Genomic DNA, 13,530 nt, shown 5'->3' on the forward strand with positions numbered 1-13,530 from the left:
TATAAGGCTCTGTGTTGCCCCGAAGAGGACAGTGGTGCATCGGTCCATCATGCTGGGAGGTTGTCATTTTAATGAACATTGGATGGAAATTATTTGTCCATTATTGGACTTGTTTGTACTGTGAAGGTAATGTAATCTATAATTTGTAACCTTTTTCACAACCTAGAGGTGAGTTAATTTGAATGATTTTGTAGTTTTTACTGTTTGGTTCAAACACTGATGACATCTATTAAACAGACAAGAAGCAAGGAATTAAACAGAGACAGAATTCAATTCAGCTCATTGAGGAGAAACATCTGGGCTGTACTCTTTGTACAGTCTTCCACCACGCTCTGACGAAAGATTGTCCACCTCCTCTTTTATTTGGACTTTCCCTGATTACATGGTAACAGGTGTTTCTAAGGGGACGGGGGTCGTTAAGAGCCGCTGCCTTAAGTCACAAAACAGTTCAAAGAACAAGTGCTTGGAGGGGGATCAGGTCCTGCTTCCTCTCCGCTTTGTAGATCTCGGGTCAAGACACAATCTTCCTGTGGATTACAACAGATCAAAGAAACTGACACCTTCATGTCGCTTCCCATCCTACACAGTGGAGTTTTACAGGCCTTTTGATTGGTAAGATCATAGACAGCTTTTGTCTGCTCGCCGGGAACTCATTGAAACACTACGTTTTGTGATAAATTAGATCTATTTATTATGACACATACACAACATTGTAGTATGCATTTCAAGCATTTAAGTCTCACCTTAAAACTCATTTGTATACTCTAGCCTTTAAATAGACTCCCTTTTTAGACCAGTTGATCTGCTGTTTCTTTTCTTTTTCTTCTATGTCCCACTCTCCCCTGTGGAGGGGGTCCGGTCCGATCCGGTGGCCATGTACTGCTTGCCTGTGTATCGGCTGGGGACATCTCTGCGCTGCTGATCCGCCTCCGCTTGGGATGGTTTCCTGCTGGCTCCGCTGTGAACGGGACTCTCGCTGCTCTGTTGGATCCGCTTTGGACTGGACTCTCGCGACTGTGTTGGATCCATTGTGGATTGAACTTTCACAGTATCATGTTAGACCCGCTCGACATCCATTGCTTTCCTCCTCTCTAAGGTTCTCATAGTCATTATTGTCACCGACGTCCCACTGGGTCATTATTGTCACCGATGTCCCACTGGGTGTGAGTTTTCCTTGCCCTTATGTGGGCCTACCGAGGATGTCGTGGTGGTTTGTGCAGCCCTTTGAGACACTAGTGATTTAGGGCTATATAAGTAAACATTGATTGATTGATTGATTGATTGCTCTTGTTATTTTTGTTGTCTACTTAACTTTTCTGGCTCGGTGAAAGCAAAAAAAGTCAACATTGTTTCTTTTTGTAAATTTGTTATAGCCACAGTTAGAATAGAATAGAAAGTACTTTATTGATCCCTGGGGGAAATTCAGCAAAGTTATAAGGCTAGATATGCTTAATGAAAGGTGGCTGAGGTGTTGTGAAACAAACTAAATATTTTCCTTTAGTTTATTATTTTTATACTAATGTGGAACGGTTTTGTTAATGAATTAGTAAAATTGACATTTTGAGGGTGCGTGTATTTATATGACGTTATGCAGTTTACAAGCACAAATACAGTGTGAATCAATCCGTGCTGTTTGATGTCACTGAGTACTGTAAGTAAGAAAAAGAACAAGAAATTTGAAAAACAGCACAAATGGAGACACGTTTGCAAACACCACTGACATTGAATAGTTTACAACTGCTTCATTGTCTATGGCCCATTCAGTTAATGATAATTGTTGTTTCAATGTTAGGCTTAGGTTTTAGCAGATTTTCCCTATTTTTCCTACAGACAGTATTTGGTGACCTCAAACAACAAGCCTATGGATTGATTCACACTGGTTTTACGGGAAAAACCGAAAAATGTATCTTAAAAGTGCTTGAATTTGGCCATGGAATAGGTGTACGAACCCTGTTTGTCTTTGTATGAAATGTAAACACAGCGCTGTGACGTGTGTCGATGGGACGGCAGGAAGTGCTGGCGTATTTGTAGCTGTGCTTTAAGGTGCCGCACTACCCTGAGGCGTCATGTCTTTGGGATGAACCGCACGTCTCCTTAGAATAAACCAAATTGGACTCGCCGTACGATTGCAAAGAAGAAAAACATGTGTTCCTATTTGTAAGCCACCCGTGTGTCTTCATGGTGCGTTATGGGGGCGGGAGGGTTGTTTTAATATGGACAGAAAACATACCCCCGTCGCACACAACCCGTGACCCCGCAGCCGCACTCCCCGAAGCTATATATTTTTTCATCACATCACACGCCATTCCTGCCGCCCCTATCTAGGTTGCTGGGGGAAGAGCAGGGAGATCCAGGGCCCTCGTAGAAAGGGAGGGGGGGTAGTACCGACCAAGGGAGAACCTTCCCCGGTTCAGCCTTCTGAAGCTCTTCTCGTCAGGGTGACAGATCGGCGGTGACACCAGCACTAGAGGAGACGGCACCGGGCTCAGGGGGTGGGGACAGAGCGCCATCATTTGCCCTCCGTTAATGCTAGTCAAGCTATTTTTCATGCTGGCAAGGAGAGAGGGGCTGGAGTATAATTAATTTGATTATCTTATGGCCTAATGCGGTTGACAGCGGATGAAGTGGGCGGAAGGGGGCGGGGGGGCGTTGACAGTGTTGGTGGCGAGGTTTGGGGTGAATGAGTTTTTGGTGTGTTGATGGTGGATGAAATATGTATTTAAATGCGGCAGCAGGCTTTGGCAGGTAATATGTATGCCTTTACGGAATGGTAATGATTTGCTTTTTTTAAAGGGGAAGAAGCCAAGAGGCGAAAGATAAGTAAACAGGACGCAAACGACGTCTCAGCGTTTTGACTGACAGGCGGCATGATTGAATCTACGGCGTCCGAACGCACCGCTCCCTGCGAAATATGTTGTTTCATATTCATTCACCTTCAAGTAATGCGGGCCTTCGTCGCAGTCAAAAAGACTGACATTGAAGAGGTTGACTGATTATGCCGCGTTTTGTCTCATCCTGTCGTGTCTTATCGCAGGATGTGGCGGCGAGAGCGTTGGCTGGTTGTCCTTGCCAAAGCGCCATTGACGATATTACGGAGGAGGTGGAATATGCTGATGAAGCCGGAGACCACCACCACCAACAACGCCACGGCCGAGTATTTACATCAGACGCTGACCTTAGTTGTCAGCAGGGCCACGGTGAGATTCACTGGGTGTGCGTGCGACCGTGTATTTATGTCTGCCGTGCACGCGTCACATGATAGCCAATGCGCATACCCCCGGATCTGTGTCTTGTGGCCGCCATCGTGATGCAAGTGAGTGACTGCTTGACACGACATGTCATCTCAGTGCATTTCTGCGTGTCAGTATCCCACCATCTATGCATGAATTACCGCATGCACTGCACACGCAAGGCTCACCACACAGACCCATCAATCCTTTTTCTACCGCTTGTCCCTTTTGGGATCGCAGGGGTGTTTTGAGCCTATCCCAGCTGCATTCGGGCGGTAGGCGGGGTACACCCTGGACAAGTCGCCACCTCATCACAGGGCAAACACAGATGGACAGACAACATTCACACTCACATTCACACACTAAGGCCAATTTAGTGTTGCCAATCAACCTATCCCCAGGTGCATGTCTTTGGAGGTGGGAGGGAACCCACGCAGTCACGGGGAGAACATGCAAACTCCACACAGAAAAATACCGATTGAACTCAGGACCTTCGTTTTGTGAGGCTCATGCACTAACTTAACCCCTCTTCCACCGTGCTGCCAACCACACAGACCCATTCATTTTTAATATTGTACAGGAAGGAAGTAGTTACACACAGCTACCATGAATTGATTAACGTGGACTCCGACTTAAAGGGGAACATTATCACCAGACCTATGTAAGCGTCAATATATACCTTGATGTTGCAGAAAAAAGACCATCAATTTTTTTAACCGATTTCCGCACTCAAAATGTGTGAATTTTGGCGAAATAAACGCCTTTCTATTATTCGCACTCGGAGCGATGACGTCACAACGTGATGTCACATGGGTAGTCAATCCGCCATTTTCTCAAACACCAAGTCAAATCAGCTCTGTTATTTTCAATTTTTTCGACTGTTTTCTGTACCTTGGAGACATTATGCCTCGTCGGTGTGTTGTCGGAGGGTGTAACAACACGATCAGAGACGGATTCAAGTTGACTTATGTGGAGTGTGCATCGATTAGCACGGCATGCTAATCGATGCTAACATGCTATTTTGGCTAGCTGTATGTACATTTTTAGCTATATTTGCAGCCAGCCTTTCCCTCCACCTACATTTAATGCCAAACAAACTCTTACCAATCGACGGATTTAAGTTGCTCCAGTGTCAGAAGATGCGAAAGTCCTGATCGTTTGGTCTGCACATTTTACCGGCGATGCTAAGGCAGACATGGCACAGAGATGTATGGATATCCTGCAGATGCATTTCCAACGATAAAGTCAACAAAATCACAAAGGTGAGTTGTGTCGATGTTATTGACTTATGTGCTAATCAGACATATTTGGTCACGGCATGACTGCCAGTTAATCGATGCTAACATGCTATTTAGGCTAGATATATGTACATTTGTAGCTATATTTGCATCCAGCCTTTCCCTCCACCCACATTTAATGCCAAACAAACACTTACCAATCGATGGATTTAAGTTGCTCCAGTGTCACAAGATGCGAAAGTCCCGATCGTTTGGTCTGCACATTTTACCTGCGATGCTAAGGCAGACAGGGCACTCAATCGTTGGTTAGAAGGCGATCGCCAAATAGCGTCAATAGCTATTCGCTCAATAGCTTCAGTTTGTTCTTCAATTTGGTTTTCGCTATCTGCCTCCATACTCCAACCATCCGTTTCAATACATGCGTAATCTGTTGAATCGCTTAAGCCGCTGAAATCCGAGTCTGAATCCGTGGTAATGTCGCTATATTTTGCTGTGCTATCCCCCGTTTTGTTTGTATTGGCATCACTGGATGACGTCACAGGAAAATGGACGATGGCTTCACAGATAGCGAAAATCAGGCACTTTAAAGCCTTTTTTCGGGATATTCCATGATGGATAGAATTTTGAAAAAAACTTCGAAAAATAAAATAAGCCACTGGGAACTGATTTTTATTGGTTTTAACCCTTCTGAAATTGTGATAATGTTCCCCTTAAAACAAGTTGAAATCTTATTCGCCTGTTACCATTTAGTGGTCAATTGTACAAATATGTACTGTACTGAGCAATCTACTAATAAAAGTCTCCATCAATCAATCAATACAAGCGCGTGAAAGAATACTTAGCCGCGTGTTGCCACGCTGAGAGAGGACAAGTCACTCTTGTTCTTTTTAGTTAACTTGGTTTTGGAATAGGATCCAGCCCCCCAGCTATCCCAACAGGGACAAGCCCTAGAAAATAGATGGATGGATGTCTACCCTAACCTGACTCTCGCCAGATCCTTGTAGTTCGCTGAGCTCCAAACAAGCATCTGGGATCAAGGGCAATGTTAACTCCTCCAAGATAGCAAAAAATAATGAACCAATCAGGATCGCCGGACGGGATTTCATAGATGTGACATAGGGCCGAAGGGACTGTTTGATTCAAACATCAATAGCGGCACACAGCGAGGAGTCCTGTGCTTTAAATTGATTCTGCTATGGCAACTGTTTTGTCAAATCTATCAAATATTTAATATAGTATAATATATTTAATATAACTTTTCGCTCTGTTGTTATCCAATATGTCGGCTGTTCTGTTTTGGATTTCCCCGCGTCTCTCTCATTAGCGTCACAGGTTGATTACGTGTGAGTGGTTTATGTAGCACGTCATTCAAGATAACGGACAAGTGGTTTATCCAATCACATACGATTATTTTTTTTTTTACAAGGCCCCGCCTTCTGAAATAAATTTTCTATTGAGAAGTCCCAGATCCTTGTGTGAAGCTCAGCGAACTACAAAGATCTGGCAAGACTCAGGTCATGTCTCCCTGGCATGACGCAGACTCTTATGATGGCTGTGCGTCAAGGAAAAGTGAAGTGAAATCAGAAAGGAGAAAAATGCCGACTAACATTGGCCACATGTTGACATGTTCCTATATTTAACACGGTGTCACTGTTCTAACTGTGTGTAATGTCTCAGTGGCCTAAAATTTACTTATTTAAAAAAAAAAACCTCTTCCTTGTTTTTGATGAATAATTAGGCATACTACGCTACTATATTTTAATGTTGGTCATAATGGTGTGTTTTCCGAGGTTGTACCTGGTAAAAAAAAGTTTGAGAACCACTAGTCTAAGGCACAGCGCTTCAAAGAACTATTTTTTTTAACAACCCACCACACATGCCAAAAAATACTATTACCGTATTTTCCGTACTATAAGCCGCACTAAAACCCTTTTTTTTTTTTCCTCAAACCTCGACAGTGCGCCTTTTAACCCTGTGCGCTTAATGTAAGGAATATTTTTGGTTGAGCATACCCACCTCGAAGCTATTATATTTGGTACATGGTGTAATGAAACAACAGAAGAATAAGTGATTATTACATTTCAACAGAAGTGTCGATAGAACATGGTAAAATAGAAAGTAAGCTGATATTCACAGTAAATGAACGAGTATATTATTAATTCATTTTCTACCGCTTGTCCTTAATAATTTTGACAAAATAATACAATGGGAAAATGACACAATATGTTACTGCATATGCATAAATTAGGAGCCTTTGTTTGTTTACTCACTCCTAAAAGACAAGTTATCTTGTGGCGGTATAGCTCGGTTTGTAGAGTGGCCGTTCCAACAACTTGAGGGCTCCAGGTTCGATCCCCACTTCCGCCATCCGAGTCACTGCCGTTGTGTCCTTGGGCAAGACACTTTACCCACCTGCTCCCAGTGCCACCCACACTGTTTTAAATGTAACTTAGATATTGGGTTTCACTATGTAAAGCGCTTTGAGTCACTAGAGAAATCGCTATATAAATATATAATTCACTAATGATAAGTGTGACCAGTAGATGGCAGTCAAACATAAGAGATAAGTGTAGACTGCAAAATGATGGGTCTCATGTAAACACCAACATTTTACATGTTTTATTGAAAATATACAGCTTACACACAGCGCTCAAAAATCTATCAATGTTTTAATACGACTTTGGTAAGCTATGAAACCGCACCGCTTGAAAGCGGCTTGAAGATGATCTCGTAAACATAATCTATGCAACATTTTCACTAAAGAACCACCATTACATGTTATGTAGACCACAAGGAAGTGTTTTCAATTTAGAAAAAAATTATAATATAACGACTCCTTTAATGCGCCCTATTATCCGGTGCTCCTAATATATGAAAAAAGGTTAAAAAAAAAATAGACCATTCATCGGCAGTTTGTTTTATAATCCGGTGTCCCCTAAGGTCTGTAAAATACAGTACAACAACAACAGAAAATACATAGAACGTATAATAAAGGTGTAACGTTGTCGCTAACAACACAAATAGACAGGCAGGCTGTTGTTTTCTTTTTCAAAATATATGAATCCTATATTCATACTGGGCAGATATCATCAAAAAATCAAGTATTGGATGATATCGGCTTGCACCAACAATCTCCGATACAAGCGCTCCAGCAGCGTGTTTGCATTTTGCAATGCTAAGTACTCTTAATGTTCTCCAATAAGCACACAAGGTTGGTCTTTTTCTTTTATTTTAGTCAAGTCGTTTACAAAAAGTACACATGGAAGGCAATTGCCTATTAGGAGCTTGAAGTTACACAACAGCTAAGCACAGAATAGCACACGAGTTAATCAATCAATGTTTATTTATATAGCCCCAAATCACAAATGTCTCAAAGGACTGCACAAATCATTACGACTACAACATCCTCGGAAGAACCCACAATAGGGCAAGGAAAACTCACACCCAATGGGCAGGGAGAATTCACATCCAGTGGGACGCCAGTGACAATGCTGACTATGAGAAACCTTGGAGAGGACCTCAGATGTGGGCAACCGCCCCCCCCCCCCCCCCCCCCCCTCTAGGGGACCGAAAGCAATGGATGTCGAGCGGGTCTAACATGAGTTAAACACCACTTTTGCCAATATAAACACAAATCAAATAATTATAGTTGCATATCACTTACAGATTGAAAGTCACTAAATCAGAAGTATCCGGTGCATCAGATAACTTCCTGTATGTTGCTTATTGGTTACATTATACTGATTTACTTGAATAGAAAGACGTTAAAAAAGTTCCAATTATGAATTATATATGCATAGCATACGATTTTGTGTTTGTTATCTTTTTGAAGCAATCGAGGATAAATTGTGTGATCTCCTTGGCTGCCACCAGCAGATGCACTTATGATTCAGTGGTCTGGCATCACATGAAAGTAATGACCTGCTAATCCACTTCTTCTCCTTCTTCTTGATGCTTAAAGTGCTTCCTGGAGATGTGCTTCCATCATGCTCGTTCAGGAGTTCCAGAGGTTATCAGTGGATCTCTGGCATCAACGGGCTACAAAGTCAAGACTGCGGGATAACGAGCCAGACTGCGGCAGCTTTCATACTCTTGCAAAGTAAGCATAATAGGATGTACTTTTTTTTGTATAAAAAACTCTAATAACTCCTTGACACTGACTATACAGTAACTAGTCGACTTGGCTCACTTATCCAGGCACTACTGCGGAACCTCATTTATGTCAACAGTCAAAGGGGTTGTTTCTGTGAAAAATAGGTTTGTTTATGTCGCTAACGTTGTAGTACTTCATCATTATCGCTGAGGAGTGTGAAACGACAACAGCAATACAACTACTTGGTAGTTACACAGCATTAAAATATACACATAGTGCCTTCCTGTTTAGTGCAAAGTGAGCTTTAACATAAAAGCACAGTCGTATTAACCTGGATTTTACCAAACCCTCAAACAAAATATTTTTTTAGACTGGCAGAAGAAAGATGTACAAAGGCGTTATTGTCATTGTCTTCAAGACATAGAACGACAAACTCCCTTCTTGTCGCCCATGGACACACACCTGTTGTTGACTTGGGACTGACTGGCAAGGACACCAAGGCCACAGAACAGAGGCACGCAGCTGGTTTAAACACACACACATGCATCCACAAAAAATATACGCCACACACACATACCCCACCCACCATCCAACGCCCTTGACGGGAATCCTTTAAGGTAGTGGTCCCCAACCACCGGGCAGAAGGATTTTATATAAATTTACTTTTTATTTGTTTTATTTATTTTTCTTATTAAATCAACATAAAAAACACAAAATACACTTACAATTAGTGCACCAACCCCAAAAAACTCCCTTTTTCATGACATTAAAATGAAATATAAATTAAAAAAAATTATTTCCCCCCCCCCCACTTCTGCCGGACCGCAGGACAAATTATCAAGCATTGACCGGTCCGCAGCTACAAAAAGGTTGGGGACCACTGCTTTAAGGGGTGATGGACAGCCTTCCACCGTAGCCCCCACTCCCTCCCCTCTGTTGCAAGTCTCGAGGTGTATGTTGTAATATGTATATGTGCTTTGCTATGGAAGTTTTTTCCCACTCCAGACTGGGCCCCCTTATGAGCCCAGTCTAAATTTTATTTATTTTTCTCATCCTCCCCCAGCGTTTACCTTTTTCCCATCTTTTATGGGTCGCCCTTGTGGCTCGCTAACGTTGTTAGCATAAATGAATAGGATTAAACTTAGAGAAAATTAGCATCACGGCCAACGGAGAAATATTTTCGGTTCATTATGAGACTGTGGTGGTACATAAACCGAGCTAGCTAGAGATATTGGACCCAAAATCATTTAACAAGTACAGGAACAGCTAAGCTAGCTTGAGTGGAAGTCTGCTAGAGTAGCCTACAGTCACACAGTAACAAGCAATTACACCTCTATTAAACTTAAATATGTTAGATAAAATATATTTACCCCAGTAATACCATCAACACTTACCTGACTAGATGAAGTCCTTGGGCTCAAATACTAGTGTGGCCTCAACAGCCCTGTTGTAGTGTGCAGCATGCTGGGAATTATCTGTGCATGTGATGGAGGAATGCACTGTGAAGGGTTGAAATTCTTCTGAATTTGCATTAAATCAGGTAGTTTTAGCTAATAATTATGCTGCAAGATCTAGCATGTTGCATTCAATGTTTATTCCCATTAATTCCCATATGTTTCTGTTAATTCCCTTGAAAAGTTTCCAATTCTGAATTTTTCCGGAATTTTGCAACCCTAAAAGTGACTCCCAGACACATTGGGTGCTGATGGTTCTCGAGTTTTTCTCCGTCCCAGGTTACGTAAAGCAACCATTTGGCCTGTCTGTTCGAGAGATCTGAGCTCTGCCGGGGTTTGCGCGCAGGTGGTTTTACAGAAAGCATCAGAAATCCGAATCAGAAATACTTTATTAATCCCCGGGGAAAATTACAATTTTCAGCACAATCCCATTCAAAATCAAACAAACATTACAGGGGGACAGAACAGGATCGCTGACGGGTCTGCCAATTTCCGATGCCCCTTAAAAGGGGGGGGGGGTCGGTCTAAGCCTGGGCTCCTGGAGAGGGGGTCCAGACAGACGCCAAGGGAAAAACAACTCATAGCCCTAGCACACATCCGTCTTGCATATGTGTAAGAGGGAAACATCAAAGGACATTAAAGACATTAAAGGAGCAGAGCTGATGCAACCAGCCATTTCTACATACTGCTGTGAATAAAAAGTAAAAGAAACATATTCACTGTGGTGGCCTCTGTGGTGTTCCACATCATTGTCTGCTGGGGTACAGGGAGCATGGCCAGAGACAGAAGCAACCAAGAGAGTCAACTCCACTCTCGGCCAGTGTCCAGCCCTAAATCACCAGTGTCTCAAAGGGCTGTACAAACCACAACACAAACCACAACGACATCCTCGTAAGGGCAAGGAAAACTCACACCCAATGGGACGTCGGTGACAATGACTATGAGAAACCTTGGAGAGGACCGCATATGTGGGCAACCCCCCCACCACCTCTAGGGAAACCGAAAGCAATAGATGTCGAGCGGGTCTAACATGATACTGTGAAAGTTCAATCCATATATAGTGTCCATAGTGGATCCAACACAACCGTGAGAGTCCAGTCCAAAGTGGATCCAACACAGCAGAGAGAGTCCCGTCCACAGTGGAGCCCGCAGGAAACCACCACAAGCGGAGTCGGATCAGCAGCGCAGGGATGTCCCCAACCGATACACAGGGGAGCGGTCCATCCTGGGTCCCGGCTCTGTACGAGGACAGCCAGCACCTCATCCATGGCCACCGGACCGGACCCCCTCCAGTGTGACAGAGGAGAAAAAGAAAAGAAACATCAGATCAACTGGTCTAAAAAGGGAGTCTATTTAAAGGCTAGAGTATTAAAATGGTGTTTAAGGTGAGACTTAAATGCTTCTACTGAGGTAGCATCTCGAACTGTTACCGGGAGGGCATTCCAGAGTACTGGAGCCCGAAGGGAAAACACTCTATAGCCCGCAGACTTTTTTTGGGCTCTGGGAATCCCTAATAAGCCGGATTCCTTTGAACGCAGGTTTCTTGCCGGGACATATGGTACAATACAATCGGCAAAACAGGCTGGAGCTAGACCTTGTAGTATTTTATACGTAAGTAGTAAAACCTTAAAGTCTCGCTCTGCTGGCCATTGAGAGGACAATTGTCAAATCCCTGGAAAAGACGCCTTCTTTGTACGTCAGGGTCACAGATCACTTTCTCAAAAAGGAACAGAGGGTAGGATTTACGTATAAATAAACCAACACATTTTATGATGTCGGCCGAAATTGAGCTTCCCTTCCTTGACGGACCAGCATACGCCACTGTTTTGGGTGTAGCACAAACGCCCCAAAAACAGCCTCCCCTCTGCCCTATTCTCCTTTTCTTCTCTTTGTTAGCATGCATGATGTGCAATAGAGACTCAAAGCCTGCGTTCGTGTCCCATATTTAAAAGTGCAGGCAAAGACCTTGTGTCAGTGTGACGTCTGCAATCAGAGCGGAATACCAAACAGCAAACTTCATCTCCAAAACAAGGAGGACGCCTTCAAAATACGTCTAAATCCCAGACACTTCTTGAATGTCCACATGTCGGGCGATGGTCTTATCATTTTTTGCCCTGCAGAAGTTTTAAAGTGAACGCTTTTTACAGTCTATCTGTAGTTTTACCCTCCTCCTCCTCCTCTCTGCCCGCATTCCCTTTTTTTTGATGGAGAAAGATGAAAAGCATATTTAATGTTTATCGCGGTGCTCGGCTGAACCGCCTTCACAGCGCCGAGACAATATTAAACAAGTTAATATTTAATGAAACGGCCTCTTTTGTATGAGGATGAAGTAGTCTGAGACGGTGGTGTTGGCAAAGGCAAAACAAACTTGAAGCTCTTTCAAATCATTGCAAGTAGAGAAAGGAGACTTGGCTTTGAGCGTTTTTTTTTTTTTTTTAGTGCAGACATGAGGCGTACGCTCGCACTTTTACTGGGAGGGACAAACACCATTAGCATGGTGCCGCCGCTTAGCTTTTGTTACAAAAAACATCAACAAGGCTTTCTTCTTTATGCTGCTCAAATGCACAGGTTTGCTTTATTGCTAAAACAGCCCCAAGGACACACAGCCTCCCTAAAAAAACACCAAAGTCAAGTTGAAGCATGTAAAAATTATACTATATAACAGTGATTCTTAACCATAGGGACGTGGCCCGTTGTTGGGGTGCACGCGCCTCCTAGAGCAGTATTCTCAATCTTTTTTCAGTGATGTACCCCCTGTGAACATTTCTTTAATTCAAGTACCCCCTAATCAGAGCAAAGATTTTTTTTTTTTTAAATATTCTAAAAAATGGCAACAATTAAAAAATCCTTTATAAATATATTCATTGAATAATAGTTTAACAAAATATGAATGTAAGATCATAAACTGTGAAAAGAAATGCAACAATGCAATATTCAGTGTTTCCAGCTAGATTTTTTGTGGACATGTTCCATAAATATTGATGTTAAAGATTTATTTTTTTGTAAAGAAATGTTTAGAATGAAGTTCATGAATCCGGATGGATCTCTTTTACAATCCCCAAAGAGGGCACTTTAAGTTGATGATTACTTCTATGTGTAGAAATCTTTATTTATAATTGGAGCACTTGTTTATTTTTCAACAAGTTTTTGGTTATTTTTAGATCTTTTTTTCCAAATAGTTCAAGAAAGACCACTACAAATGAGCAATATTTTGCACTGTTATACAATTTAATAAATCAAAAACTGATGACATAGTGCTGTATTTTACTTCTTTATCTCTTTTTTTCAACCAAAAATGCTTTGCTCTGATTTTTTAATTAAAAAAATGTTCACAGGGGGTACATCACTGAAAAAAGGCTGAGAACCACAATGACTCGATCAATATTTTTATCCTCACAAAATCTTTTGTTGTTTTTGGTATTGTTTCCAAACTCAAGAAATACGTCCATGGACACACGATGACTGTTTGGGCAAAAACCAAAGGATTTAAATTGGTGCCAATAGAAGGACATTTT

At 42.3% G+C, this 13,530-nt stretch overlaps 1 protein-coding gene across 2 annotated transcripts in view; it reads left to right on the top strand.

Moving 5' to 3' along the window:
• dph6 (diphthamine biosynthesis 6) overlaps positions 1-13,530 on the top strand; it is a 200,469-nt gene that overhangs the window by 80,620 nt on the left and 106,319 nt on the right. For both annotated transcript variants that reach the window (XM_061896056.1, XM_061896057.1), the window contains 2 exons: positions 3,035-3,197; positions 8,430-8,567. In XM_061896056.1, coding sequence (XP_061752040.1) covers positions 3,035-3,197; positions 8,430-8,567 — 301 coding nt within the window. The remainder of the gene's footprint in view (positions 1-3,034; positions 3,198-8,429; positions 8,568-13,530) is intronic.

The sequence above is a fragment of the Nerophis ophidion genome, linkage group LG03 (genome assembly GCF_033978795.1).
Source record: "Nerophis ophidion isolate RoL-2023_Sa linkage group LG03, RoL_Noph_v1.0, whole genome shotgun sequence".
Taxonomy (NCBI): domain Eukaryota; kingdom Metazoa; phylum Chordata; class Actinopteri; order Syngnathiformes; family Syngnathidae; genus Nerophis; species Nerophis ophidion.